This window comes from Lagenorhynchus albirostris, chromosome 15 (genome assembly GCF_949774975.1).
Source record: "Lagenorhynchus albirostris chromosome 15, mLagAlb1.1, whole genome shotgun sequence".
NCBI lineage: Eukaryota > Metazoa > Chordata > Mammalia > Artiodactyla > Delphinidae > Lagenorhynchus > Lagenorhynchus albirostris.
This window is the reverse complement of record NC_083109.1, coordinates 47,133,770-47,160,640: the sequence shown is the minus strand read 5'-3', so window position 1 is coordinate 47,160,640 and position 26,871 is coordinate 47,133,770. Positions and strand designations below refer to the sequence as shown.

The 26,871-nt window shown below is 50.3% G+C and overlaps 1 protein-coding gene across 1 annotated transcript in view; it reads left to right on the top strand.

The window, feature by feature from the left end:
• Nucleotides 1-26,583, top strand: part of SLC24A3 (solute carrier family 24 member 3) — a 455,864-nt gene extending 429,281 nt beyond the window's left edge. The window contains exons 13-17 of the mRNA XM_060122869.1: nucleotides 47-213; nucleotides 3,055-3,169; nucleotides 4,526-4,638; nucleotides 24,700-24,765; nucleotides 26,312-26,583. Of these exons, the coding sequence (XP_059978852.1) occupies nucleotides 47-213; nucleotides 3,055-3,169; nucleotides 4,526-4,638; nucleotides 24,700-24,765; nucleotides 26,312-26,461 (611 nt within the window). The 3' untranslated portion in view covers nucleotides 26,462-26,583. The remainder of the gene's footprint in view (nucleotides 1-46; nucleotides 214-3,054; nucleotides 3,170-4,525; nucleotides 4,639-24,699; nucleotides 24,766-26,311) is intronic.
• The last annotated feature ends 288 nt before the right edge of the window (nucleotides 26,584-26,871 follow it).

The window sequence follows — 26,871 nt, the reverse complement described above, 5'->3', positions numbered from 1 at the left end:
TCACTGATTTATTTTTTTTTTCTTTTTGCCTTTGTTGTTTTCCCAGCTGGCAAACTGGAAACAGTGAAATGGGCATTCACCTGGCCCCTGAGCTTTGTCTTGTACTTCACTGTCCCCAACTGCAACAAGCCCCGCTGGGAGAAGTGGTTTATGGTGACCTTCGCTTCCTCCACGCTGTGGATCGCAGCCTTCTCCTACATGATGGTGTGGATGGTGAGTCCAGGACCCCGTGCAGTGCCGGATCTCTTCAGAGAGAAATACTCTCACCCAGAGGGGAGTAGGCGCAGGGGTTTCAGCCCAGTAACTGTATCAGTCAGCTGTCGCTGCAACACACTGTGTAACAACCAGCCCTAAATTCTGTGGTTTAGAATCACAAGACTTTATGCTCCTGCTCACATGTCAACAGGTAGACCATAGAGTAACTGATCTTAGAGGGCACTGGCTAAGCAATCTGCTTCCAGCTCCAGCGTGGTTACCTTTGATTCAGGCAGCAGGTGGGGTTCATGTCTACTCCGTGTGTGTGTGCTCATTTTCTTTGGACCAGTGGCTACCTGGGGAATGTCTTCTCACGGTGGATCATTGGAATGCAGGACGGCAAGGGCAAACACAGGTGCCTCCCAGGCCCTTGGCTTGAGACTTCCACCCACACTCCATCAGCCAAGCCCGACATCCATGGATTGGGGAAATATACTCCACCCGCTCTAGTGGAAAGTCCAGCAGGGTCACAGGCAGCCAGCGTGGAGGAAGGGTGGGAGGCATGGGGGGGCTGACAATCCCATCCATCAGAGTCACTCCTCATCTCCGCTCAGTTTCTTCAACCAGAAAATGATGTCATTGGACCAGGTGAATGCTCAAGTGTCCCTTCTGAAGCTGAAACAATGATTCAAGGATTGGCATGGATTGAGGGACCATTGCTCAAAAGAGCCTCTGCCCCAAAGCCATTCCAGGAAACCCAGCCACCCAGAGTGCACTTCCCATCTATGACTCTGGTTTCTAACTGAGGAGTGAACCTAATTCATTAGAATTGGAGTTGGGCAGAAATTAAAAGCCATGACAAAATTATGTGCATGTAATCATGCTTGAGCATCAGGTAGAGATGCAGTATAAATCTGGAGAATTACACTCAAGAGCTAAAAAGAGGTTCTGAAAAGATTATTTTAGAGGTAATAACAAATGTGTAAACCTGACACAATTAACTCGTAATTATCCCGTGCCTTCAACATCACAGACAAACAGATAATTTTTTTTCAACCCAAGTCTTATAGCCAGGGGTTTTTCCTTCATCCTGTGTTCATTGACGTTTTTATTTGACACATTCATTGGGTGCCAGGTTTGGGGAGTAGCATTGGTGTCCCTGAACTCCAGGTGGCCCAGTGGTTTTCTCTGAAGTCCACTAACACGCGAAGTAGCCGACGGATCCGAGGTTCGCCCTCCTTCTGTTTGCCTCCTTCCACTCTGGGGGAGGTTCTGAGAAGCCCTGAGAAATGGCCAGGAGTAAGCGGGAAACCAGGAGAAGCCCCTGAGACCTGGTCCAGCCACCCGGAGAATCACTTCCCCCAAACGCCAGCCTCAGCCGTAACCATGGTAACCACAGTAACAGCAGGGTGAGGGCAGCAGCCCCTTCCCAGGCCAAGCCCCATGGAGCCAAACCAATTCCTGCAGAGACCCCGCTGAGGGTGAGAAAGGAAAAACAAGGATGCTTGCAGCTCCATTTCACAAAAGGCTCCAGAACAGACAGAAGAAACGCTGTGTTTCTGCTCTCGCTTTCCTCCCTGGAGAGGGGAAAGCAGAGAACCCGAGGCCACCCCAAATTCAGTTCAGCACCGGATGGAAATGACGTGCATTCCCCGTTTGAAAGGGACCAAGCCAGGCATCCCTACGGATTTAACATCCCCCAAACCTTTGGACGGGGAGGGAGTGAGGCCAGGCTCCAGCGCAGGGGTCCCAGGGGAGCTGGGAGGAGTGGGCTACTTGCCACAGCCCATTTGCATTTCTTGTAATTTTACAGAAAGTGAGGGAGGGCACGTGGCATCCCACTATGACCTCGTCGGTTCGCCTCCTGCAAGTTTTTCTCTCCTGAAGCCAGCGGACCCGGGATGGGTCTCTTTCCACTTACTCGCTTTTGCCACTCGCCCCTCCTCACGCCTTCTCACCCACTGCTTTCCTCCCAGTTTGCCCATCTGGAAACTGGGGGCCAGAATGGGCTCATTTAATGGGATGGAGGCACTGCGTCCTCGTCAGGTGTTCTTCCTCCAGCTAAGCCCCTCCTGTGTAAATAGAGGTGCTGCTGGTGCCAACGGGCGCAGCCTGAATGCCCGGGTGGGAATGTCCCCCCACCCCGGGCCACTCCCCAGTGCATGGGCCTTGGGCGATGCCTCCGTGTCCTCGTGTGAAGAATGCAGATAAGCACCTACTCCCTGGGGTTGTGGTGAGAATGGAATAAGTTAAAGCCCAGGAGCATCACTCAGCACTAACAGAAGTGCCTGAGTACTAGATAAACGTAAGCCACTGTGGGGCAGAGGGTGACGTGGGCAGAGGTGACGTCCCCAGGCTTCCAACAAGAGAGGAGAGGAATCAGCTGCTTATGGCTTTTCCTACAAGGCTGGACGGTGTGAGTCAGCCCCTTCCCAGCTCCTGTAAAGTCTCATTATGCAGCCAGCATGGGACGTGGACGCTTGCGTTCCCAGCACAGCATGGCAGCCATCCGTTCTGGGTTTCCCAGGAACATCCTGAGTTCAGATACTGTCCCTGTATTGCCTTTTCCCAGAAACCCTGTTTCTCCTCCCTCAGGCCGCCTGCCTCACCCAAAGGAACAAGTAAGAGAGGCCAGTCTTCGGTTGGAGAGCATGGGCTCCGTAACTGCACCCTGGTCCCCTGCAAGCAGCCCCGTCTGCGCCCTGAGATGTTCCTCGTCCGTCTGTCTTGATACAGAGAGCAGACGTGGCCCCCAGAGAGACCATCTAGATTGCAGACTTTTCAGCTTTTTGCTGGGAGGGTCTGCGGGCAGGTGGGGCTGCTGCCAGCCCTCAGCTCTCCTCTTCCCGCCTCTCCCAGGTCACGATCATCGGGTACACGCTGGGGATTCCCGACGTCATCATGGGGATCACCTTCCTGGCAGCCGGAACCAGCGTGCCCGACTGCATGGCCAGCCTCATTGTGGCCAGACAAGGTGGGACCCCGAATGGGGTGGGGCTGGGACACGAAGGCAGGACTTCCTACTTGGGAGGCGGGGGGAGGTCACTCGGCAGTTACCGGGGCACCAAATCCCAGCTGGGAAGGAGCACTGGGCTGCTTCAGTGCCACGCTGGTGAAAAGGCTTCCTGGCATCAGAATAACAAGGAAACAAGCCAGAGGTCTACCCTCGAGGAAGGCAGAGACGCTTCCTGGGTCGCACCCACATCCTCTCTGGAGGTTGTATTAGTTCTGTTATTAAAAATAGTAATAAAGGGCTTCCCTGGTGGCGCAGTGGTTGAGAGTCCGCCTGCCGATGCAGGGGACGCGGGTTCGTGCCCCGGTCCGGGAAGATCCCACATGCCGCGGAGCGGCTGGGCCCGTGAGCCGTGGCCGCTGAGCCTGCGCGTCCGGAGCCTGTGCTCTGCAACGGGAGAGGCCACAGCAGTGAGAGGCCCGCGTACCGCAAAAAAAAAAAAAAAGTAATAAAGACAATGATGGCTAACCTTTGCCACAACTGAACAGAGCAGTTTAAGCACACGATGTTACTTCATAACTCTATGAGTTAGAGACAATCATATATGCATTTTGTGGATGAGAAAACTGAGGCTTCAAGAGGACAGACCCCATAGCCTAAGGTTTACCCACTGCAGAACCCCTCAAAGTGCCAGTTGCCAGAGGTCACTCTTCAGTGTATGACAGACCCTCCCTCCCTCAAAACCAAGGTCACCGTTCACCTGCCCCGCCCTAGGTGGATGCCCCCTGGATGGCTGTGCACCTCCCAACCCCCACTCTAATTTATGTGCCTGATTTGTGTGGGAGGAGACTGGTTTTCAGCAAACACAACCTGTGGCTCCCAGCCTTAGCACAGTGCCCTCCACTGGTCCTTGTGGAATTCTGCTGGTTACATTATTTTCCTTAATGTTGCTCAGTTATTTAGAAGAAGAATTGGATACAGCGTAGAGCAGATGGGTGATGACACTGAACCATGGGTTCAGTGAACCGTGGGTCGGTGAACTCAGGAGCCCTTTATAGACTGCTGAGTTTATTTCTTTCTATAGGATGCTTCAGAATTTTGGGGACCATAGTTGGTTTTCAAATTACATTTAAGCTCAGCAGTTCAATAGAATGTATATTTCATCCTGTTCTATTGAAAAAATGCACACAAAAAAAGAAAATGTGTATTCAATAGACTATTTTACAATCTGTATCATCCTACAATGATGGATGGCCTGGGAGAGACCTGGGCACGTGGGTCTCTGGCTGTCAGACCAGGGGCTCGAGAGAGTCATTAGGAGCCAGGGCACCGCCCAGGGGCCACCTCCCTCACTCAGGTAATCTCTTGTCCTCGCAGGCATGGGGGATATGGCCGTGTCCAACTCCATCGGGAGCAATGTTTTTGACATCCTCATTGGCCTCGGGCTCCCCTGGGCCCTGCAGACCCTGGCTGTGGATTACGGATCCTATGTAAGTGGTTTTTCTGCTTTTCGTGGCCTTGGCCACTGTAACTGTGTCTCAGGGCAAAGGAGGTGCGGGAACACTCACGTGGAGGGGAAAACAAATTCTCCTGGCCAGGTTCTCGCGAGGTCAGGCTCATGTGGGAACATTCAGGACTTGAGAGCAGAGCTGGTAGGCGGTTTCTGGGGAGGGCCTGATAGTAGATATTTTAGGCTTTGCCACCCGGACGGTCTCTGTCACAGCTGTCATCAGCTCTGTTGTGGTGGCCTGAGGCGGCCACGGATGATGGCAAGTGGATGAGCGTAGCTGTTTCAGTCCAACTTTATGTATAGAAACTGAAATTTGAATTTCAGATAATTTTCACACGTCATGATACATTATGATTCTTTCGAATCTTTTCAACCAATGAAAAACGTAAAAACCCTTCTTAACTCACGGGCTGTGCAGAAACAGCCAGGGGGCCAGGTTTGTCCCATGGGATTTGTTTGGCATGCAAAACATTTTTATTCATGAAGGAAGGGCACAAAATACCCGATGCTGTCTCTGCCAGGGACCTGGCAACAGTCAGACCCCACAGTGATGGCCCCCGCGCTCCTTCTCAAGGCTAAGCCGGCTGTGACTCCAGGTGGATTTGCAGGTGGGTGACACGGGCGGTCCAGGTAGATTGCAGGGCTCTTTCCCAGCTTCCCAAAGTGTCCCTCCTCTGCTCATGGGCACTTCTCTCCCAGACACTGTCCAAAGATGGAAGGAGAAACTACAGTTAGAGATTTCTCTCTGTATCTGGAAGAAAACAGTATTATTTATGCCTCTGAAGTTTTCACACCCAACCCAGCGTCGGGTGCTACTCTAAATGTGTTACTGAGCGTTGCTTCAGTCTATCTGTGTAATGTGTTGTCAGTAAGTGTATTTTCTGAAAAAAATATGGTGGCTCATTTTATCAGATGATGGTTGTCTCCGAGTTGCTTCACTCATGGCTGTTTCAGGTAGGGAAGCTGTGTCCGGTGATGAAATTGAAATCCATGCAGAAAGGCCACACGTTTTTGGTTCATTTGAAGCTACCTGTTGGCAGAGAGGTTTCACCAAAGGGTAAAGATAAGCACAAGAAGTTGGAAGGAAGCAGAACGTGTCCTAAGGAGCCGAGATCTTTCCTCTGCTGTCTATGAAATTGCGGGATGACGTGGTGAGAGAGGACGCATTACATTACCTCGGGGGGTCTGGGAAGGCTCCTTACAAGAGGTGACTGTGAGTTAAAGTCTGAATAACTAGAGAGAGACAACCATGGGAAAATTGGGGCAGGGCAGAGCAAAAGCATTGCAGGCAGAAGGAACAGCCTGTGCAAAGGCCCTGAGGCAACAGTGCACTTGGCCTGTTGGAGAGAAGAAAGGGATTCAGGGTAAGTGGAGCAGAGGGAGCCTGGGGGCTCGTGGCCTGAGATGCACTTGTGGGACAGGCAGGCCCAGATCATGTGGGTGCTCGTTTGACAGTTAATAAAAAATGACAACATTCAAACTGACGTGATATATGGATTTACAAAATGATGTTTTTGATGACTTTTATGAGAGATTCAGCAGCATGAGTTTTTTTTTAACTGTGTTTTAATTGATCTTTCTTTAATTACCAGAGAGACTGCGTATTCTTTTTTACATGTATTGGCCTTTTGGGTTCTTCTTTAGGATAATTATCTCTTTATGCGCTTTACCCAATTTTCCATTAGAGGTGACTGTGTTTTTTGTGGGTGAGTTGATTTTTTTTCATTTTTTTCCCTTAATAATTTTTTAAAAATTTATTTTATTGAAGTAGAGTTGATTTACAATGTTCTGTTAGTTTCTAGTGTACAGCAAAGTGATTCGGTTGTACCTATATATACATTCTTTTTCATGTTCTTTTCCATCATGGTTTATCACAGGATATTGAATATAGTTACCTGTGCTATACATTAGCACCTTGTTGTTTATCCATCCTATATATAATAGCTTGTATCTGCTAATCCCAAACTCCCACTCCATCCCAACCCTGTTCTCCCTCCCCCTTGGCAACCACAAGTCTGTCCTCTATGTCTGTGAGTCTGTTTCTGTTTCATGGATATGTTCATTTGTGTTGTATTTTAGATTCCACATATAAATGGTATCATATGGTATTTGTCTTTCTCTGTCTGACTTACTTCGCTTAGTATGATGGTCTCCAGGTCCATCCATGTTGCTGCAAATGGCATTATTTCATTCTTTTTAGTGGCTGAGTAATATTTCATTGTATGTATGTACCACGTCTTCTTATCCATTCATCTGTTGATGGACAAATGTCCATTGGGTTACTTTCATGTTTTGTCTATTGTAAATAGTGCTGCATGAACATAGGGGTGCATGTATCTTTTTGAATTAGAGTTTTGTCTGGGTATATGCCCAGGAGTGAGTTTTAATCCTGGGCCCTAAGCCCAGGAAGAAGGACCACTTAGCCTAGGCTGACTGTAAGGTAAACAGATGCTCACCAGAGGCCAGCCCTTCAATGGTCCCCCATCAGTGCTCCCAAAACACCATGACCCCCCGACCATCTGCTGTCTCGGGTATTGCACAGAGCTATGCTAGCACCCTTTAGACTCACAGCCCCTGAAGGTGCCCTGCACTTCCCCTGCTGGAGTCTTTCCTCCTGCAGACTCTGACTCAGATGCACATACTCCCCGTCACTCTTCCCACTTGAAATGATGTTCCTCCCTCCAGGTCTGTCGCAAATGTCACTTCATTCAGGACTCCTCCCTGGACCCCACCACCCCCCACCGCCGCCAAATGGGATCTCTCTCCACAGCCTTTATTTCTGCCTCACTCACGGCTCGTCCTAAATCTGTGAACTTGCTTCATCTTATCACATGTTAAGTGGCATGTAAGAGAGACACTGAAGAAATGTCATCCAGGTTGACACCTGAAGGAGCATCAACCATTGGGTGGTCACAGGATTCCAGATAATCTTCCCAAGATTCCTAAGAGTGCCATTGTTGTCAGTCAGAATCTGATGAATGGACTCACATCAACCAAATTCACGAGAGTTTGATGTATATGCTAGAATGCCAGCAGATGGTACTAACATACCCAAGTGCCAGATAGAAAGCATACTTATTCCCGATGACTTGCGCTCTGTTTTCCTGGAGAAAGATCTTATGGGGGAGGTATCTGGGGAGCCCCATGACCACCTTCAAGTTCACTGACTCACCAGGAGTACTCATGGGACTCAACAGCAGGTCATAGTCACAGCTAAGTTTTATTAGAGCAAAGGGTTTAGAGTAAAAGCCACAGGCAAATAAGATGCATCAGGAGAAGTCCAGAGAGGTCAGGTGCAGGCTTCCAAGTCCTGCCTCACTACAGGGCCACGTGCAGGAGATGGAGTCTGAGGCTCTCTGGAGGGCTGATCAGGTAGACACACTCCTGCAACATGTACAGCCGTGATCACAAAACTCAGATTCCCAGCACAGACACCAGGTACACATCATAAAGCTTGCCGAACATCCTGCCAAGCTGGTCCAGTGTGCCCCGTCGCTTCCAGTGTGCACACCAACATCATCAGTCAGTGACATGAAGAACATTCCAAGGGCCTGAGAGTTCTAGGCTCCGCTGGAGGCAAGCAGGATTGAATAACCAGAGCTGTTGCATTGATACCTTCCCCACGGAAGGTCAAGTTAGAATTTTATTTCTCAGAATAAGCATTGCTACTACTCTATTACAAATAACCACAGAATCTCTCTGGGGTAGCCCAACGAAGGTTTATTTCTTGCTCAAAATCTGCTGCAGTTGTTTCTATCCTGGCAGCTCCCATGGACGCTTCAAGCAGAAACTCAGGGATTGAGGTTTATTCCATCAGGTGGTTCTACCATCATGGAGTCCTTCTCCAGCGGCCACTCAGAAAGCCGAGAGGGCAAGGGCACGGAGGATGGCGCAGATCGGTTTTGGATGAGGCCTGGAAGTGGTCCATGGCCTGGCTGCCCCTACCCACTGTCCAGATAAGTCATACGTTCCCGTCTGGCTATAAGGGAGCTCCAGGTTATTAGTTGAGCTGTGTACCCAGGAAGGAGTGGAGACGCGGATGAGTCCTGCAGTCCAGGGTGTCCGGTTGAGAGTGGAGTCCAAACAGGAAGGATTTGCTGGATAACCTTCTGCTGGGGCTGCTGAGCTGCTGCCGTCCGAGCGTCCACCCATATCGTAGGGCCTGTCTCTCTGCCGCCCCGAGCTGCCCCCTCCACTCCAGCCATGCTGAGTGCACTGACTAACCCTGCCTCTGAGCTCCTTTTCCTGGGTCCCGTGTGGACCACCTCCCTTCTGGTTAACACATCTTTTCTGTACTTAATCTGAGAACAGTATTTTCCACAGTGTTTACACTCTCATTAAAGCCTCGCTGCCTCCTTTCAGTGCAAGTCACCTTGATTCTGTTTTGCCATTCCTAAAATAATCTCTCGGGTTTTTCCTACAGTCCACGAATCTGAACTTTACGTTTTTCTTCCTTTTCTCTGATTATAAAAATAGCTCATGGTCTTCATAGAAAATTAGAGAAACTTTAATTGAGAAATTCTAATTAGAGAAAACTCTAGAGAAGTACCTGCCCAATAGAACTTTCTGCGGTGATGAAAATGTTCTAGCCATACTGTGGGATATAGTAGCCACTAGCCCCATGAGACATTTAAGCACTTGAAATGTGGCTGGAACAAGTGAAGGCCTGAATTTTTTCATTTTTATTTTATTTTAATGAATTTAAATTTGTATAGCTACATGACTTGTGGCTGCCCATGAGACACTGCAGCTTTAGAGGATGAAATAAAAATCATATAGTCCCATCCAGAGATATCAACTGTTAACACTTCTGCATAGTTTTCTCTTTCTAGGCTGGTTGACATAGCTGATGTCACGCTACACAATTTTGCACATTGCTTTTTAAAATACTTCTTACACACAGCAAACATATTTTCCTTAAAAATCTCATTAAAGGGCTTCCCTGGTGGCGCAGTGGTTGAGAGTCCACCTGCCGATGCAGGGGACGCGGGTTCGTGCCCCGGTCCGGGAAGATCCCACATGCCGCAGAGCAGCTGGGCCCGTGAGCCGTGGCCGCTGAGCCTGTGCGTCCGGAGCCTGTGCTCCGCAACGGGAGAAGCCACAACAGTGAGAGGCCCGCGTACCGCAAAAAAAAAACCCCGAAAAACAAAAAAGAAAACAAAACAAAAAAAAATCTCATTAAAAACATCATTATTAGGCAGTTTAATATCCTCGTTATGCCAAAATTTACCTAATCATCCTGCTGCAGTTGGACACGGATGCTGCTTCAAGGTTTTCACTGTTATAACTAACGATGCCACAGACATCTTAGTACATCAGTCTTATAGAGTTTAAAGAGCTACGGAAATTAACCACAAAACTGTATTTACATTTGAGGCTATTTCTTTTGATTATTTTCCCGGAGTTGGAATTGCTATAGAGAAGACGAATGTTTTGGAGCTCTTTACACATGCCTCATTAGTTTTCAAAACGACAATATCCATTTCATTTTATTTTATCCTAATCTCATTCCTGCAGTTTAGGGGCAGCTTCATGGCACCTGCATATTCTTTTCCTTTGTTATTAACACAGCCTTTCCCTTCACGTTCTCACCACGGGAAGCTCGGTGAGGATGAGCGTCCTCAGAGCACACAGGACGGGGCTCGTACATACCTGAGCCACGAAAAAGGTGTTGAATGTCACAGAAGACTTGAGTGAATCGTCCGCTGCACTTGCGCTAGCCTCACCAACAGCTGTCTTTCATGACTTAGAGGGAAGCTTCAGGTCCAAGCTGAGACCTGGGGGCACGGAAGGTGCCCCTCCAAACCAATATTTTTTTTTTTTTTTTTTTTTTTGCAACAGTGGGCCCCTCACTGTTGTGGCCTCTCCCGTTGCGGAGCACAGGCTCCGGACGCGCAGGCTCAGTGGCCATGGCTCACGGGCCCAGCCGCTCCGCGGCATGTGGGATCTTCCCAGACCGGGTCACGAACCCGTGTCCCCTGCATCGGCAGGTGGACTCTCAACCACTGCGCCACCCGGGAAGCCCCAAACCAATATTTTTTTTAAAAAATTGGTTCAGGGACTTCCCTGGTGGTGCAGTGGTTAAGAATCCACTGGCCAGTGCAGGGAACACGGGTTGGAACCCTGGTCTGGGAAGATCCCACGTACCACAGAGCAACTAAGCCCGTGCGCCACAGCTACTGAGCCTGTGCTCTGGAGCCTGCGAGACACAACTACTGAGCCCATGCGCCACAGCTACTGAAGCCCGTGTGCCTAGAGCCCGTGCTCTGGAACAAGAGAAGCCACCACAATGAGAAGCCCGCGCACCGCAACGAAGAGTAGCCCCCGCTCTCCACAACTAGAGAAAGCCTGTGCACAGCAACGAAGACCTAATGCAGCCAAAAATAAATAAATAAATAAAATAAAAATTTAAAAAAGAAATGCCATTTAAAAAAAAAAAGTTGGTTCAACATTTGTTTTTAAGGCGAGACGATGCTGCCTGAGCAAAGGATAGAGAAAGGTTCTGTCATTCAGCCTTCCCCGTTATCACCCAGTTCAGCTCAGGCCTCAAGCCTGTGTGTCCCGCTCCAAGCAAGAGCCCTGCTGTGAGCACACCCTGACTTCCCTAGGACGCACTACAGGTGACCGTCTGTCGTTACATGGTCATGCTCGGTCTTGGATGTCTCCTTCCTCTCTCCAAGGGCTCTGCCTCTTCTAAATGCAGTGTACTGTCTGTCGTTTCATCTCCTGATCCACCTTTACATCCCATCTTTATCGGCACCCCAGACTCCACCTGGCTTCTGTGTCCCTGAACCCAGCTCGGAGTGCTGGGTATTGGATCCATTGAGTTCGGCAACAATCCACCTGGTTGATTCCTGTTTGTTTCACCTTCCCACTTTCCTCTTGTCAGAGTTGTGAAGAAGTAAAGTTCAGCCCTACATGAATTTCAACTACTTTTTGTTTTCTCTAGTGGCTAAAAAGCATGCAGCAAAACGATGAGAAGAAACTATGCTCTAAATAACCTGGAAAATCAGTCCATGAATAATAGATTTTTACCACCTTGAGTCTCTCCAAGGAGGGATGAACAGGCAGGAGCAAGGGACGCAAATCCTTCCCATGTCCCAAGATCCATGATGTTTATTTTTTCTTTACTGGGATTACAGGGTACAGTCACGGAAGGTGAAATGAAAACCATTGAAAAACAAAACTCAGAGCTCATCCTGGAGGTAAACCAACCCCTCTTACCAGCTGTGAAATCTTCCTGATTGAACATGAACTCCCAACTCCACGAGACACTTTGTCTGCCATAAATCATGCCCTCTTTTCCTCTCCTGACATTCTCCGAACACTCTTTAGAGAACAGGAAATTAAAGATAATTCTCATATCAGTAACACCTGCAGCCTTTTCAGGTTCCAAACTCTAGTGACAGGGTGATATCATGAACACAAAAATTCAGGCCCTATTAGATGTCTGGCCCAAATTCATGTTTTCCATCTGTGGATGACATAACTGGGTCATCAGTCAGTCTGGTCATTCTTCTGGAATTGTACAAGGAGCACATCAAATTCTGTGGTTGAAGATTGCCTTTATTTTTGAAGTTGGGGGGGAAATGCAGGAGAAGAAGCAGGCCACTTCTGGTTTATAAGCAGCCGTGGCACACAAGAGAGTGCTCTTGGGGGAAAACATTTGGTTGGAAAGCCCAGAGAAAGAAGCATTTATCCAAATGCTTCTCTTTCTGTAACCAGTGCCAGAGAGATCTTCATTCTATTCCAGGGATACCAGCGTCCAATGTAGGCCTCTCTTTTGAAAGTAGAAATTCAATAATCTATAAACAGTTCATGAGCCCCAGGGAAACCAAAGGAGATTTCATTTTGCATATGGTGTGAGGTAGGGATCCAACTTCACTCTTTTGCATGTGGATATATAGTGGTTTCAGCATCATTTGTTGAAAAGGAGAGTACATTTTGAACTTTTAAAATTCTCTGGGGAAAAAAACCTAGTTAATTTATTTTTCAGTACTATTCAAAACTTAGTAACTGTCAGGAAGCCCATGATTATATTGCAGTTAAAGCATTGTATTCTAGAATCCATGTTTAATAAATAGTGATAATCTTCACTGTCAGGAAAAGTTTTCATCCTGAAGCAGAGCTAAAATGTAAATGGGCAAGAGGCAGGTAGAGGCAGGTAGAGGCAGCCAGGTGAGCTGAATCAGGGGAGGGGCAGAGTAATCAAACCACCCTCAGATCCAAGTGGCATTCTTTAAAATGCTACTTTTTACTTATTTTTCTGAGATAGTTTCATCTCTTTGATTGAGAGGGCATTCAAGGAGGGAGGAAATCTCTATGAGCAGACCCCCCGAGTCCTGCCCACATGCCTGACTCCTCTCATCCCTCCAGGCACTGCCCCCAAGTACAGCCCATGCTGAGCATCACATAAGCTCTTCCCCGCGTCCCTGCTGGCCCCCTCTCTTCCCTACTTTGTCTGACAGTTATTTACCCGGATCGGTTCCCTGTGGCTGGAGCCTGAGTGTAAAACCTTGTCCACTTCGCGTTCGCCATCCACACGGCAGGACATTTTACTTGTTTAAATAGAGAATACATTTTACTTCCTCAATTGCAGAGGCGAGCAATCCTCGTACATCAGTAGCTCCTGAGAGTGTTGCCGTATCTCAGTCCAGTTAAATAATGTATATTCATGGTGGTCATTCGCAGTCATCCAGACAAAATTAAGAATGAAATAATTTCCTCAGAAGCAGTCAAGGTGCTGGCATGTAGGTAGACTTTAATTTTCTGGGAAACTTTACTGGTGCAGCCTACCTCTTTGTCTAGTAATGGTAGACCGAAACAGTGGCCCAATTTGGCCCAACCAAGCTATGCCTTTTGGTTTTCCTGTAAGTTAGGGATCGAAGAAAATTGTCCCCTGGAACCAGACCACCTCACAGAGCAGGGAAGGGCCGCCAGCAGGGACTCCCCTTGTCTCTCTCTCCAGTTCATCCTTCGGGTATCAGCTTGGATGTCCACTGTGACCTCCCATACCTGAGTCAGATGTCGCTGCTGTGTTTTTTCACCAGCAGGTACCATCAAGGCTGACTTTGCCCCTTTGTCTGAGCCTCCCGCAGAGGAGTGATCTCCCCGAGGGCAGGAACTGTGCCCGGCTTACTCATTTATTGTTTCCTCTCTGCCTGGCACAGTGCCTGGCACTTAGAATGTGCTCAGGAAATAGTTGTTGGATGGATGGGTGGACGGATCCTGACTTTCCCATCAGCACCACCTCACTTGGGGAGGAAGACACATGAGCAGAGCAGAAGGGAGGAACAGGCTGACCTGAGAAAAGCGCAGGGGACAAACAGAGCAGCACTGAGAATAGCTTAACATTCATCGAGTCCCTACTATGCGCCAGCAGCTCCAGGGAGGCCATGCGCACATGGGCTCATCTAATTCTGACAACAGCTAAGTAAGACAAGCATCAGTGCGTATCGTGCGTGTACTGTGTGCCGGGAACTTGGTGAGGAACTGGGAATCCAGAGTGAACAAGGCAGGCCAGCCCCTCCCCCTTAGACCATGTGTCGGGTCGAGGGAGACAGACTCCATGAGGGACAAACACGGGGGTACTGACTTCAGAGGAGAAGCCCATGGAGATAGTGAGGTGGGCGTGTGACAGCGAGGGGCGCCCGTCACTCTGGACCCGCTGCCCAGGGCAGTGGGCTCCGTGCTGAGCAGTGAGTGGCCAAAAAGAGTGGGGGATTTGAGGGGCAGGGGGCGCCTTGTAACAAGAGGGTACCCCGGGCAGCTGTGTCTGAAAACAGAAGGAAGGCCAGGGCGCGGGGCGAGGCGGGCCAGGGTCAGGGATTCACTGTAAGCGCAGTGCTGTGCTAGGCCTGCTTCTGCAGGTCAGGCACCCAGGGCCTCAGAGCTTAAATCCCACAGCCAGAAAGAGGCAGAGAGAGGACAGTGAGGTTTCTTCTCTTCACACTGGGCCAGGGAGAACCGTGGCCAAAGCAAATCGTGGCACAGAGGCCGCCATTCCCGGCTGGCGCCCAGGAGCGTGAGGGTCGTCGCTGGGGCCCCTGAGTTTGAGTCTTTGCTGGGAGAGAGGACAGGGTCTGCTTATTAAGGCTTCGGTGAGCACTTCAACTTCATGTAAAGGGAGAAGGAGCCGGGAGGGAAGAGGACCCCTGACGCCCAGATTTCACAGGCGTTGGTGCAGCTCATATCGCCACTGCCTAAGGCTGCAGTAAGTGGTGAGTCTAGAGCGGTTTCCATCTGAGGAACTGCTCTGGATCCTTCCATGAAGATGATCCATTTGTCCAGGCCCTGGGTCCCCCCGCCGCTTGCATCAGGCCCTTGGGGGCCAGCCCCCGTGCCCAGGCGCACTGTAGGGTCACCCACGTGTAACTTCATGCCGAGATGCAGGAGTTGCTTGGAAAGATAGCTCCAGGTTCATGGAAAAGCGCACTTAGAGGCTTATTGGCCAGGAGCGATGTGGTCTTCCCTCAGGTCCGCCTCCAGCTTTTCCCGGGAGAGGGTGTCATTTCCGAAAGGACACTCAGGGGCCTCCATCTATTAGCAGCTCAGTAACCACGTGACATCTTCCTGTAGCTCTGACATCGGCACCCAGCAGCCTGTGTGGGTTTAATGGCCTCCTCACCCTAGCAGGTAACCTGCTACAATTCTGAAGCAATTTTCCCATCTTGCCTAGATGGATTTCCAGGTCATAATTTTTGGATAATTACCACTGAGACAGCTGTTTTGTGCAAGGATGAGGTTCAGGCATCTGACAGCAAGGAACCAAGGCAGTTTTATAGATTTGGGGCATTTCTTAGTACTTGTGTATTGCTCAGAAGCCAGCTAGCTACCTAAGTGCCCCCAATAAAAACTATTTCTAAAAGTCAGTTTGGAAAATGAGTACTTCTTGTCCCATTTTGGTGACAAAGGTCTGTTCCGCCTGCTCCAACCGCACGAAGAAAGTCACCAGGCAGGCTTCGGGGCAGCCAGGGCAAATCTGATTTCTGAGCTGGGGCTTAGAAATGTAAAATAAATCTAAGAAGCAATGAACGGAGGCAGCAGAGGGTGTCTGTCTTTTTCTGTTTCCAAGCAAGAGCCCCCCTGATTCCAGAATCCACAGAGGTAAAAAGAAGTGATCAGAAATGTTCTCATCCTTCTTCTGGTCAGACATGAATTGACTGCTTTCTGTGTGCCAAGCTGGTCGCCATCGCTGGGGACACCTCAGTGAGCTGGACAGACACCGTCCTGTGCTCCTGGAGCCCCGGCCTCTGGGAGGAGATGACCACACAGGCAATTCCGAACCCAAGTGTGACGCATGCTCTCCTGAGAGCTGGTCATGCGGAGTCATGGCAGCATGTGGCTGTGTGTGGCAGGGATGAGGGCACCTGGAATGCATGAGAGGAAGTGACACTTATTCTGAGAATCTGAGATTATCAGAAACCAAGGAGATAAAAGTGAGAGGCTTTTTCTAAACAGAAGGAACAGCTAGTAAAGGACCAAGATACTAGAAGGTTCTGTGCACGGAAGGACCCGAGGACAGCTCCTCTGCCTGGGGGCAGAGGGTGGGGGTGGGAGGCGGGGAGGCAGAGGGATGAGTGGCAGGAAGCAACAGAGAGGCCACATGGGCAAGGACGCTGAGAGCCATGGCCATGGAGACAAGGAAGGGGGTGGTGTGATTGTCCTGTTAGGAAGAAGATTCCAGCTACTGCGTGGGGAAAGGGTTGGAGCCACACAAGACAGAGGCCCAAGACCAGTTATGAAGCATTTGTAGGAAAGAGAAAATATGTGACCTGGGGAAGACAAGCCTGGGTAGGCGTGGAGGGGAGCATATCTAAGAGGCAGTGCCCAGAGTTCCATTTAGGACAGATTAGGTTTCATGTGTCTGAGGGTCGTCCTGGTGGAGATGTCAGGTAGGCAGTGGGATAAAGGCGTCTGAAGTTCAGAGGCAAGGTCTCCGTTTGGCAGGCGAGAGCATAATTGTGGGTCTTCAAGCATAAAGCTCTTACAAGAAATAAGTGTAAATAGAGAAGAGAGCCCGGAACCATATCCTGATGTCCGGCAGGAAAGAACCATCCAGTGAAGGAGGCTGAGGAGTGGTCAGCCAGAAAGGGGGAGAACCGGGAGCAAGTGGGGCCCGAGAATGTTTCCAGAAGGAGGGCATGGCCAGGTGGAGGAAGGCTTTTCCCAAGGTCCTTCTTCCAAGGCCGGCTGTCTGCCAGCCATCACCTCCTCCAGGAAGCTGCCCCAGCCACGTCCACTGCCTCTGCAGTCACGTGGGCAGTCATCTCCCCTCTGCCTCTGACAGCAGCACCATGTCCAGCTCAGCCGGCGCGCCCATAACCCGCCAGTCGGTACCCGATGCTTCTGCATCTTCCTTCTCGCCTTCTTAGCGAGCATCCCTGAATCGGGCTCCCGGTACCTGGATGCTGCTCCAGTTGCCGGACCAGTGTTTCCTTTTACTGAAAACGCTGCCCCAACCCCCAGGGGAAGAAGAGACTTACAGAGGTCTTCCCCACCCCACCCTTGGTTGGCACCTTGCACTTGACCTTGGCAGGAGTGTTGACACCATGGACACCAGCAAACTCCAGAAAGCGCTGCCAGGGCCCGTCTAAACACAAGCTGTTCCCACAGGCCTAGAGGGGTAACTGGGGAAGCGCTGGGCAACGTGGCAATGAATGGTGCTTCTTGAGGCTGTTCTAACAAGACCCTGGGGGCTACCATGACACCGCCCAATCCCCTGAAGGTGAATCTTGCCCTTTAGATTTCAGGTGCTGGTTCAGGAAAATGAGATGATACCTGGGGGAAGACAGGGTCTTGACCGGCCCCCCGGGAAAGGGCTGACCTGGGTCACCAAGGCCTGAAGCAGATTCAGTCCCACTGGCTATCAAAGTTTAGATCCCCCAGAGACCACTGCATCCTGAGACAAGGATGGGGTGAGGCATTTATTCGTGGGGGGAGGGAGGAGGAAAGCCCAGAAGGGAGCGGGGAGGTGTGATGGGAAGGCAGGCGGCAGCAGCTGGAGGGACATTGGTGGGGCGGGTGGCGCTTCCGCAGTTCTGGGAGGAGCCCTCAGGCACAGGCGCCAGTACCGGCTCTGGGGAGTCAGCTGGCTCCACCAAAGTGGCAAGAGGATGGGGGCAGCACGGGACCTGGATGGGGCGGCCCCAGGCCTCTGCTGCACGGGCATCTGTGGTTCTTGCTGTGTATTCAGGACTCTTCCAGAAAGGATGGGCGCCAAAGGCCCAGATGCCACCTTGGAGAGTTCTTAGCAGGTGAAGAGAACTCTGGCTTTTCCCCTGTGCCCTGCAAGGTGCGGGGAAGAGTCTGGAATTTACAGGCTGAAGGCCGACTCTGAGTGCAGGCTTGACCCCTTTCCAGCTTCGTGGCCGTGTGTGATACTGGGATTTATGATAAGAAACATACATTTACTCTTCGTTTCTAGCACGGGGCTCCTAAAACCCTCAGAATTTCCTGAGGAGAGCTACAAAGGTATCTTTTTTTCTGTTAATGAGGTGACTTTAGGTCAGCACCTAAGGATGAGGACTGCTTGGCAGGAGAACCAACCCTGTGATTTGAGGGTTGGAACTTTTAGTCGCAACCCCCTGAAGTCTGGGGCAAAGAGAGGGGCTGGAGGTTCAATCAGTCACCAGTGGCCGTTGATTTAATGAGTTGTGCCTCTATAATGAGGCCTCCGTAAATGCCCAAAAAGGACAGGGTTCAGAGAGCTTCTGTGTTGGTGAACACATGGAGATTCAGGGAGAGTGCCCCCCCACCCTGAGAGGACCTGGAAGCCCCCAGCCCTTTCCCCACACCTTGCCCTGTGCCTCTCTTCCATCTGAGTTATATCCTTTTATAATAAACCGGTGATCTAGTAAGGTAAATGTTTTCTCCAAGTTCTGTGAGCCCTCTAGCAAACTAGTAGAACCCAAGAAGAAGGTTCCTTCCTGGAACCTCCATGGGGACGTCTAATCTGTAACCCAGTCGTCAAAAACACAGGTGACGACCTGGACTTACAGCTGGCATCTCAAGTGGGGGGAGGCGGGTACAGCCTTGCAGAGCTGAGGCCTAACCTGTGGGAGCTGCTGCGGCTTCCAGGTAGGTAGTGGCAGGTTAAAGTGCAGGACACTCAGCTGGTGTCGCAGAATTGCTTGGATGTGTCGGGGAAACCCACACCCGCGCGCGGGTGAGCAGAATCTTACCTCGGTTAAGAGCGTCACTGCCCTGAGCCTCAGCTGTCTCACCTTTACAGGGAGAACAAGCCACCTCGAGGAGTAGCTACTAGAATTCAGTGCAATCCTGTGTTTGTGTGTGTGCTCTGGAACGGAAGGGACTTGGGCACCAGCTGCCTTTAATGTGCTGCTTTTCTGTCGGCTTGTTCACTTTCTGACGTCATTTAATTGTTCAAGAAGAGAGGTCCCCGCCCTGTGATGTTATACAACATAAAGTCACGGCTGGACACATCCATTTGGAACCAAAGCCCAAGCAAGTGTTCAAACTACCCAAGTCAGAAAATGCAAAGGACACACCACATGTGTTCCAAGTTATAAACCAAATTAGAGAAAATCCAGGGGCTTCTTGTTTTTTTGAAAAGAATTTGCTGGTTGGGTGGAGCTGACCTCAAAACATACAGAGATTTTTAAACTGTAATGTGGGGAGAGTCGGAGTCTTTGAGGCTGGGGGTTTTTTAGGTCCTCAAACAAACGGTGTAGGATTCAGGGAGCTGTTTTATGAGCCACGTGCACATGGGAAACTAGGGGTGTCATGGTCTCTGTGTGCGTCCCTACTAAAAACCACACATCCACGGAGCCTAAATTCCTGTTGACTTGGGAACAAGCCAGCCTCCTGTTTCCTCTCCAACAACTGCCAAGAGGGAATTGGGGAATGAAAATTCGTAGTTTTGAAGGCAAGAAATAAAAACAACGTTAAATGTCAGAGCTGAGCAATCCGAGTGTGTTGCCTGCTCTCAGAAGGGCATTGCCATGGGGACTCCCTGCCTTTGCACTTCCTGGGCTTCGCATCTCTGAGGCAGGAGCAGGGAGATGCCAGTTTAGGTCCACACTGTCCAGCTGGAGCTCCAAGTCTTTTCCAGAGGTTAGCATCTTAGTTAACCCTAAGATTGTCTGGCTTAGCAAGCCCCCAAGAAACTAGTTGTTCGGGAGGGTTAAGATTTGCTGCCCTCAGGGAAACTTACTGGGGTAACGAAAATGTTTTATATTCTCATTGGGGTGTGGGTTACCTGGGTACACGCATTTGTCAAAACTCATCCAACAGTCCACTTGAGATCTCTGCATTTTACCATATGCAAGTTTGCCTCCACTGAGGGGGAAAAGGTAATTTTGGTGCCCTCTGACTTTCTTGCTTAAAAAGATCAGGCTTAAAGCCAACCTTCACCGTGGTCAGTTTCCCCACCCAGCTCTCCAGTCGTGCCCCTTGCCATCCAGCCTTACTGCCCTACACATAACACACACACACACACACACACACACACACACACTCTCTCTCTCTCTCTCTCTCTCTCTCTCTCTCTCTCTCTCTCTCTCTCTCTCTCGCAGCATCACCAGCAGATGCTCACTTAAACATATGGTGTGTGGAGTTAGGGGGGCAGTTAGGTGCTGTGTGGAATGACAGAAAACTCAAGACCCAGGCATCTGCCCTTAGAGCACTGGGACTGGCTGGGGAGGTAAGAAGCCGGCCCCCCCCCGGGGAAAGTCAGGAGGAGATCAGCATCAGCTGGGGGATAAAGCCAGCAGGGGCCCAGTGAACTTGGAAGAAGCAAAGGACCTAGGGAGGGATGGGCAGAGAAGAAATGGGAAGGAGGTGAGGGCTCCATCTGACTCAACTGCATGTTCCCAAAGAGGATGGGCGTGGGGGGAGGCGGTGAATTGCTCCAGTTGGGTAAGGGCTACCAGGGCTGCCAGCATGTGAGCTGGTGCCTTTGAGGTCCCGGAGGAGTCCCGAGCTGTCTTCATTCTCTTCATTTTCCTGTCTCCACTGTCGGCCTCTTTTCATTTTGCTTGTGTTATAAAATCAATACACACCAATAGCCCCAAACTAGAGGCAGCCCACCAAGAGGAGAATAATTAAACGATCCGTCATATACGTACACTGTTAAAAAAGAGCTGAGCATATTTGAAAGTTGCTGAGAGAGTAGATCTTAAAAGTCCTCATCACAGGAAAGAAAAATGTTTGTAATTATGTATGGGGACTGATTGTGGGGACCATTTCCCAGTATATACAAATATCAAGTCATGATCTTGTACACCTGAAACTAATATAATGTTAGCCGTCCATGATACCTCAATAAAAAAATGAAGTGAGCTATCGATGCAATGAAAAACATGAAGGGATACATTCATGCTGAGTAAAAGGATCCTGGCAGAAAAGAGTGCACACTGTGAGATGCCATTTATACGACAGGCTAAACCAATGTATGATGGAGAAGCTTAGAGCAGTGGCTACCCCTGGGTGAGACTGGCTGGGAGGGCAAAGGAGAGCTTTCTGGGGTGATGGAAGTGCTCTACGTCACGGCTGGACTTTGGGGGACATGGGTGTATGCATTTCTCAAAACACATTGAATGGTGCAATTATGATTTGTGAATTTCACCATATGGAAACAGCACCTAAAAGTAAGAGCTGTGAACTACTAGTGAACCCTGTGTAGTGAGATGCAGGCTGAAGTGATGGGGGTGACATGTCCTAGGTTACTTTGAAGTTCATTAAAAAAATAAGATGCTCTGATTCTTTCAACTTTTCTGAACGCTTAAAAGCATTCATAATAAAGTGTTGGGTGAAAAAAAATAGCTATACACACATAAAAAAAGTGGGGAAGGGAGACAGGGAATTGGGGGCAGGGATTGCATTGCTTCTGGAACATTATCCAGGGTCTCTCTGGCCAGTCCACCCTGCCCCACAGAAGCACTGGCCTTTTTGTAAACCACACGCAAAACGCCACTTCAAGGGCATTCCTGATCGTTCACTGATTATGTAGCAAGCACGTGGTCTGTGCCCAGCCCCGTGCCAGGCGGAGGATGAAATGCCGTGGTCCCTGCTCTCATGGGGTTTGTCACCTACTGAGGCATTGACCAGGGAGCTGCCAGGTGATGACCGTATCAAAGTAGCATCTGGGGAGCCAGGGAAGTGGGCCCAGGCAGATCACGAGCGGATGGAGAATAATGGCCCAGATTTATTGAGGACTTTATACACCGGCTCCTATTCAGGCTGAACATGGATTAATCCAGTTAGTCCTCATAACCACTCCCTAAGGTGGGAACTGTATCGTCCCCATTTTATACATCAGAAAACTGAGGTCTGGGGAAGTTAAGTCACTTGTCCATGATTATATAGCGAGTGGATGACTGAGCAGGAAGCTGGGTCTGGAGCCCATGCCCTAAACCAGGGGTCGGCACACTTTTTCCAGAAAGGGCCAGAGAGGAAATACGTTAAGTGCTGTGGGCCATACCGTCTCTGTCAGAACTACTCGGCTCTGCCGTTGTAGCATGAAAGCAGCCACAGACAATGTGTCAATGAATAAGCTGAGTTAGAATAAAGTTTTATTTATAAATGCAGGCGATGGGCCACAACTGGCCCATCGCCTGCATTTGCCAACCCCTGACTCCAACCACCGATAGTCTCCAGTGGCTGGAGGTGTTCATGCTGGCGCAGAGGCAAGTGAAGGAACCCTAATTCCTGACTGTCACGTCCATGGGAAGGGGGTTCAGTAAGGTAGCAAGGAACCGATGCAGGCGTCGAGAGCCCAGGTCTCTAATTAACAATGAAAAAACAAAAATACACCCCTGGGTGCGTGTGGCAGTCCATTAGCCAAGAAAGCTGCAGAGAGAAAGGTGAAAAAGTGAAAAATACTCAGAAACCCCACAAAAGTTGGTTGTCTTTAGTCTTTAGAGACGACTTACAATTTCAGCAGCACTGTCCTTTGAGACTTTATGTGAATGTAGACAGGGTGAAGTTCCAAAGCTTTGGTTGAACCTGATTCCTTTTGAAAAGCCTTGGCCAAAGAGAACTGTCCTGCTTTGCCTTTTGCTCTCATTGGCTCTTGGTTTCTTAAGGGCAGGGAATCACTTTACTCCATCCTCGTTGCTGACAAGGATTGGAGCCTGGGGCTCATAGGGCGAGCTGGGCTGGGAATGCAATGGCCCCCTTCTTGGAAGAATCCACACAGTGTTGAGAATTAAGAGCTCAGAAGAGACTCTCTTTCAGGACAAGTCATTTGTGATGTACGCCTGGGTGCTGGCCTCTTTATACTAACACAGCCGATGAGAGGGGGAAACTCTATCCACAGCCTGGCTGAGGGTCTGCAGGAAGTTACGCCACCAGCTGGACTGAGATGGGGCTGATCTCCCATTTGTCTGCAATGGATACACCGGGTCAACCCATTGCTTTAGTGGCACGGAGATATGATTGTGTCCATTAGTCTTTGGGAGGCATATGGTATGGGAATAATTTCCCAGCTGGGGTTCAGCAGATGGTTGGCTCACAGGGACTGTGTGGGCAGGGGAGAGTCCTGCCCATTCCCTCCGACAGAACGTTGCTTAGTGAGATGTGTGAGGCTTCTGGGTCCCCACAGAAAGGGTTGGCTATTTAGGGCATGCAGTGTCCTGTCACCAAAAGATGAACTAACACACCCATCTACAGAGACACCCACAGGTTACCATACCCACACCTGGGGGTGAACTGGGGCAAGGGTGGCAAGAGGCACCTTGAACCTTGTCCAAACCACTCCTACTAATAATCACCACTTAGTTCTGTAATGAAATCAATCAACCTGTCTCATTTTCCTTTCTGTGAGCACAGGTGAGCATTTGACTCCCAGCAGGACAGTGTACATTGCTGGGGGTCGGGAGTAGTCCCCCAACCTGGCTGCACATAAGAGTTTCCAAGAGAACCGGGGAAAAATGAATGTCAAAGTCCCATCCTCAGGATGCTTGGAGGTCAGAAGTGGACTGACCCTTAGGACTTTCTCTTAAACTTTCTCGTGCGTCCGAACTGTCTGGGGCGTCTATTAAAACACAGGTTGATGAGCCCTGTCCCCAGAGTTTGCTGATTTGGGAGGTCTGGGTGGGGCCTGAGATTCTGCGTTTCTAACAAGCCTCCTCCCCCTGCTGCTTCTGGTCAGGGGGCGCCCTGTGAGCACGGCTGCCCCGAGGCACCCCTCCTATTTCCAGGCCGCCGGCCTCAGGACCCAGGACAGAGCAGAAGGGGCATCTTCTCGACACCACGGAAGAAACTCTACCATCTTTGTCGGCCCGGTTGGCCCCTTAATACTCTCTATCTGCTCTGTCCAGTACTGCAGCCACTACTCATATGTGGTTCTTCTAATGTAAATTTGAATTAATTAAAGGTAAGATTAAAATTTTTGTTCCTCTGTTGTTCGAGCCACCTTTCAAGTGCTCAAGAACTCCATGTCCCTAACGGTTACCATACTGGACAGCACAGATGTAGGACGTTTCCATCATTGCGGGAAGTTGTACTGGACAACGCTGTTCCCGAAGAATTCCAGAAATTGGTTTTTTTCTTCAAAGTTTGCCAGTTAACCCCACTGTATTACTGTGAAAAACAAACAAAACAAAGTATCAGAAATGGAATGTTAACTCTTTCCTCTTCTTTGCTTGGTCAAGATAGCAGCCCTCACTCACCACTTCTCATCAAGTTTGGGTGAAGGCCACAGACATTGAATGCAACGGAGATAAAAAGTTTAGTAATATTTTTCAAAATGTTGCTCCTGTGACCCATGTTATTAAATTTACCCTAAAAGTTGTGTGTTGAGCAAGCTGGAAGTCAGGTCCCCAGGAAATAAGAATTAGGCCACGCAGGATGGAGAATTCAAGTGGCCGAGGGGCAGTCAGTGGACACCTGCTGGAGGCCGAGAGGGATCAGGCTGAGGATGGACCAGACAAGGGTGCACCTTGGGTGTCCAGGAAATCGCCCGTCTCTACTGCGGAGCTGCCGTTTGCTCTCCATCCCTGGACTCACTGGTACTCACTGCCCCGCTCTCCGCAGACATGCTTTCAGGAGCCTGACTCCATGTCATCCTTTCTTACAGATTCGGCTAAACAGCAGGGGACTGATCTACTCCGTGGGCTTGCTCCTGGCCTCCGTCTTTGTCACGGTGGGTCTGCAGCTCTCTCCATTCTCCAGTTCCCATGTTCCCCCCCCCCCCGCCACCCCCGTGGGTTCTGTGGCTACAGTTTGTTTGGACACCAGATGGACGTGGCCTTCTGGTAGATGGAGACAGTCAGCCACCAGATGCCCCATCTCATGGCTGTTTCTTCCAGAAGTGGATCCTGGCAACCCATGAGAAAGCCTTCTCCCTCTCTGAAAGGAGCCAGCCTCCTCTCAGAAGCTGGGTCCATCTCATGTCAAACACAAATTTTTATCAAAAGCCAAAGGGAGATCCCACTTTTTCTGCAAGATTAGTCGACGGAAGGTTATATCCCAATTAACTGACTATTCCAGGTTACTAAACATCTTCATAAATCCATGGATTTGACCAGTACTCAAAGACCGAGAACGGACTTGATTGACAGTGCACTTTTATGCCACTGCACTACCTTGGCCATCACATCCATTTGTACGATTTAATATTCCAACTCCACTGACACGTTTGGTAGGAACAAGTTCACACCACCACACGGACTGATCCACTTGAAGTGCCTTGTTAACATACACACGTTACTGAATTTTCACAATAAGAGACGCAGTGTGTTTTCTCCTGCATTTTTCAAGGAAGTACTCATTGAATCACACCTGATATGTGAACATACATATACTAGAGAACGGGAATTCAGAAGGGCAGGAGAAGTAATTCACAGCATCAGGATGCAAGTCCAATGTCAAGGTTTTACCAAAGTAAATACTGCCTTACACAAAAGTGAAAACCCATATAAATCCCTTCTTTCGCCGTTTAGGATTTTCTTCAGGTGGGTATGACTTAGGGTTATACTTGTAATGGCCACACACTGTGCTTAACGCACATGTTCTCCCATCTGGAGCTCACCAACCCCCCACCCCACCCCGTGAGGTAGTCGCTGATATCAGCCCCATTACCCAGGCCTGTAGGGAAGTTGTGTGTGACGTCGGAGTGCTCGCTCCTAGCTTCGGGGCATCTCTGTGCTTCGCTGAAGCCCTACAGTGCTGGGAGACGGGGTTCACCACTGACCAGCTGTCCAAGCTGGGCTGTTGAAGGGTTGAGAAGTAGGTTTGGGGAGGAAGAGTTCAGACATCTTAAGTCTGCAGCGCCTATCTGACATCCAAGGGGCCAGGTCTGGACAGCCGTTGGAAAGACGAGTCCCAGTTCGGGAGCAATCTGGCGTGTGTTCTGGACACGCCAGAACATTGGAGGGGTTTAGAGCCGAGGAGTTGCAGGAGACCCGCAACGGAGTGACTGTAGACAGGAAAGTGAGGCCTAGGTGTGAGTCCCGGCGCCCTCGGACAGTGAGAGGTCAGGATGAGGGGACAGGGTCGCAAAAGGAACAAAGAGGGAGCCACCGGGGAGGCAGGAGGGAAACCTGGCGCGCGGCTTCAGGGAGCAGGGGACGGGGGGGGGGGGGGGGGGGGGGGGGGGGGGGGGGGGAGGGGGCGGGGGGCCGGAGTCCAGGGAGAAGGACTGGGCGGGCCCCGCCCCGCGCCCTCTGACCCCGCTCTGTGCCTTGCAGGTGTTTGGCGTCCACCTGAACAAGTGGCAGCTGGACAGGAAGCTCGGGTGCGGGTGCCTTTTCCTATACGGCGTGTTCCTGTGCTTCTCCATCATGACTGAGTTCAACGTGTTCACCTTCGTGAACCTGCCCATGTGCGGGGACCACTGACCCGCGGCCGCCGCCAGCCGCGGCCCCTCCTTCTGTGCAATACGAGCCCGGCGCCCGAGTCTGGCCCCGCGGCGTGGTCTCTGCGCTGCCCACCGGCCTCCGCTCCCGCCCTCGGGTCCCCCGGCCCCCTCCCCGCCCCCCCCCCACCCCGGCTCCGCCTTCCCGCCTCCTCCGCGTGAAGACTTCGACACCCGCGTGAATTTTCAAGCTCAATTTTTGAACAGTGACTGAGATTCTAGAAAAACTGGCTGCTAACTGGCCCAAGCCAGGCAAAACTTAGTACAATCCCTCGTCCTTTTTTAAGTTATTGGATGGAAGACTAGCCTAATTTATGACCCTAGACTGTGGAAGGAGAGAGAGGAGAGGGTCCATTGATGGTAGGGAGTGTTTGGGATTTCCTTATATTTGGC